The sequence below is a fragment of the Penaeus monodon genome, chromosome 19 (assembly GCF_015228065.2).
Source record: "Penaeus monodon isolate SGIC_2016 chromosome 19, NSTDA_Pmon_1, whole genome shotgun sequence".
NCBI lineage: Eukaryota > Metazoa > Arthropoda > Malacostraca > Decapoda > Penaeidae > Penaeus > Penaeus monodon.
Genome location: NC_051404.1, coordinates 4,869,540 through 4,870,593, shown reverse-complemented (window position 1 = coordinate 4,870,593; position 1,054 = coordinate 4,869,540). Strand labels below are relative to the sequence as shown.

At 38.9% G+C, this 1,054-nt stretch overlaps 1 protein-coding gene across 3 annotated transcripts in view; it reads left to right on the top strand.

The window, feature by feature from the left end:
• The first annotated feature begins 362 nt into the window (after window positions 1-362).
• The window catches only part of LOC119585005 (sulfhydryl oxidase 2-like), a 12,269-nt gene continuing 11,577 nt past the window's right edge, over window positions 363-1,054 (top strand). For 2 of the 3 annotated variants that reach the window (XM_037933617.1, XM_037933619.1), the window contains exon 1: window positions 363-632. In XM_037933617.1, the coding sequence (XP_037789545.1) occupies window positions 392-632 (241 nt within the window). In that variant the 5' untranslated portion in view covers window positions 363-391. The remainder of the gene's footprint in view (window positions 633-1,054) is intronic. The other variant, XM_037933618.1, reaches the window with a different exon arrangement.

The following is a 1,054-nucleotide window of genomic DNA, read 5'->3' as shown; positions in this document are numbered from 1 at the left end:
CACAGGAAAAGGGAGGTGCCAGGTGTCGCTTGAGAAGTTATTATTACCGGCTTTTGATTTGCATGTATCCTCCCCTAGAAAACACTTAAATATTTTGAAGTTGTAATGCAAATACATGTTTTCTGTGTAACCTTCACAAAAGCGATTAGACATATAACTATTTGTTTGGATTAACCCATATGTTACCTTTATCAGGAATATTGATAGTGTGTGTACTATGAAATAATTAGATGATCCTATTTTTAGGATTAGTCAACCAAGGCACACCGATATACACGACATAATAACATGAAAGATTAACCAAGAATAATTCCACCAGTAATAACAATTTCCTTTCCTCCTCAGCCCATTTTGCTTTGTTTACATTTACATCAGTGTGACAGACGGCGCGATGGGAGGTGGACGCACGGTCTTCCTCCTGCTCTTTTCTCTTCAGTTGTCGTCGTCTTTCCTCTTTAGTGCTGGTTCCCTGTACAACAGCACGGACGAATTGGTCATACTCGATCACAACAACTTCCACTCCACCATTCTGGGCACGGAAAACGCGTGGGTGGTCGAGTTCTACAATTCGTGGTGTGGGCACTGCATTAACTTCGCTCCAACATGGAAATTATTTGCCAAGGATGTGTGGGGTAAGTGCGAATGAAACTTAGCTTGACATTAAGGAAAAAACCTGGTCGATCACAGATGCCTAGGATCCCCAGCATGGGAATTTAGTTTTAAGAATAAGATTTCATTACAGGAAGTGTCACCATCCTGTCAAATGGGACTGACTTTCTAATTGTGTTTACATTTTGGTAATGGAAAGGTAACTGTTATCTGATTTCCTGCTATAACTTGTGCCAAGTAGATCATGCGGGACTTATTTGCCTGAATCCCACGTAGAGAAGTTAGGTGTGTGATATTCAGTGTGATAGAGTAAGAAATTCACAACTTTATTGTATGTTAAGAAAGTACACCTTTGTGAATTATCTGGTTATTTATTAAATGCCTGATGTAAATTGTAAAATAGTCAGTGACTGAAAGCTAAATCAACCTTATTGATAATGTATTA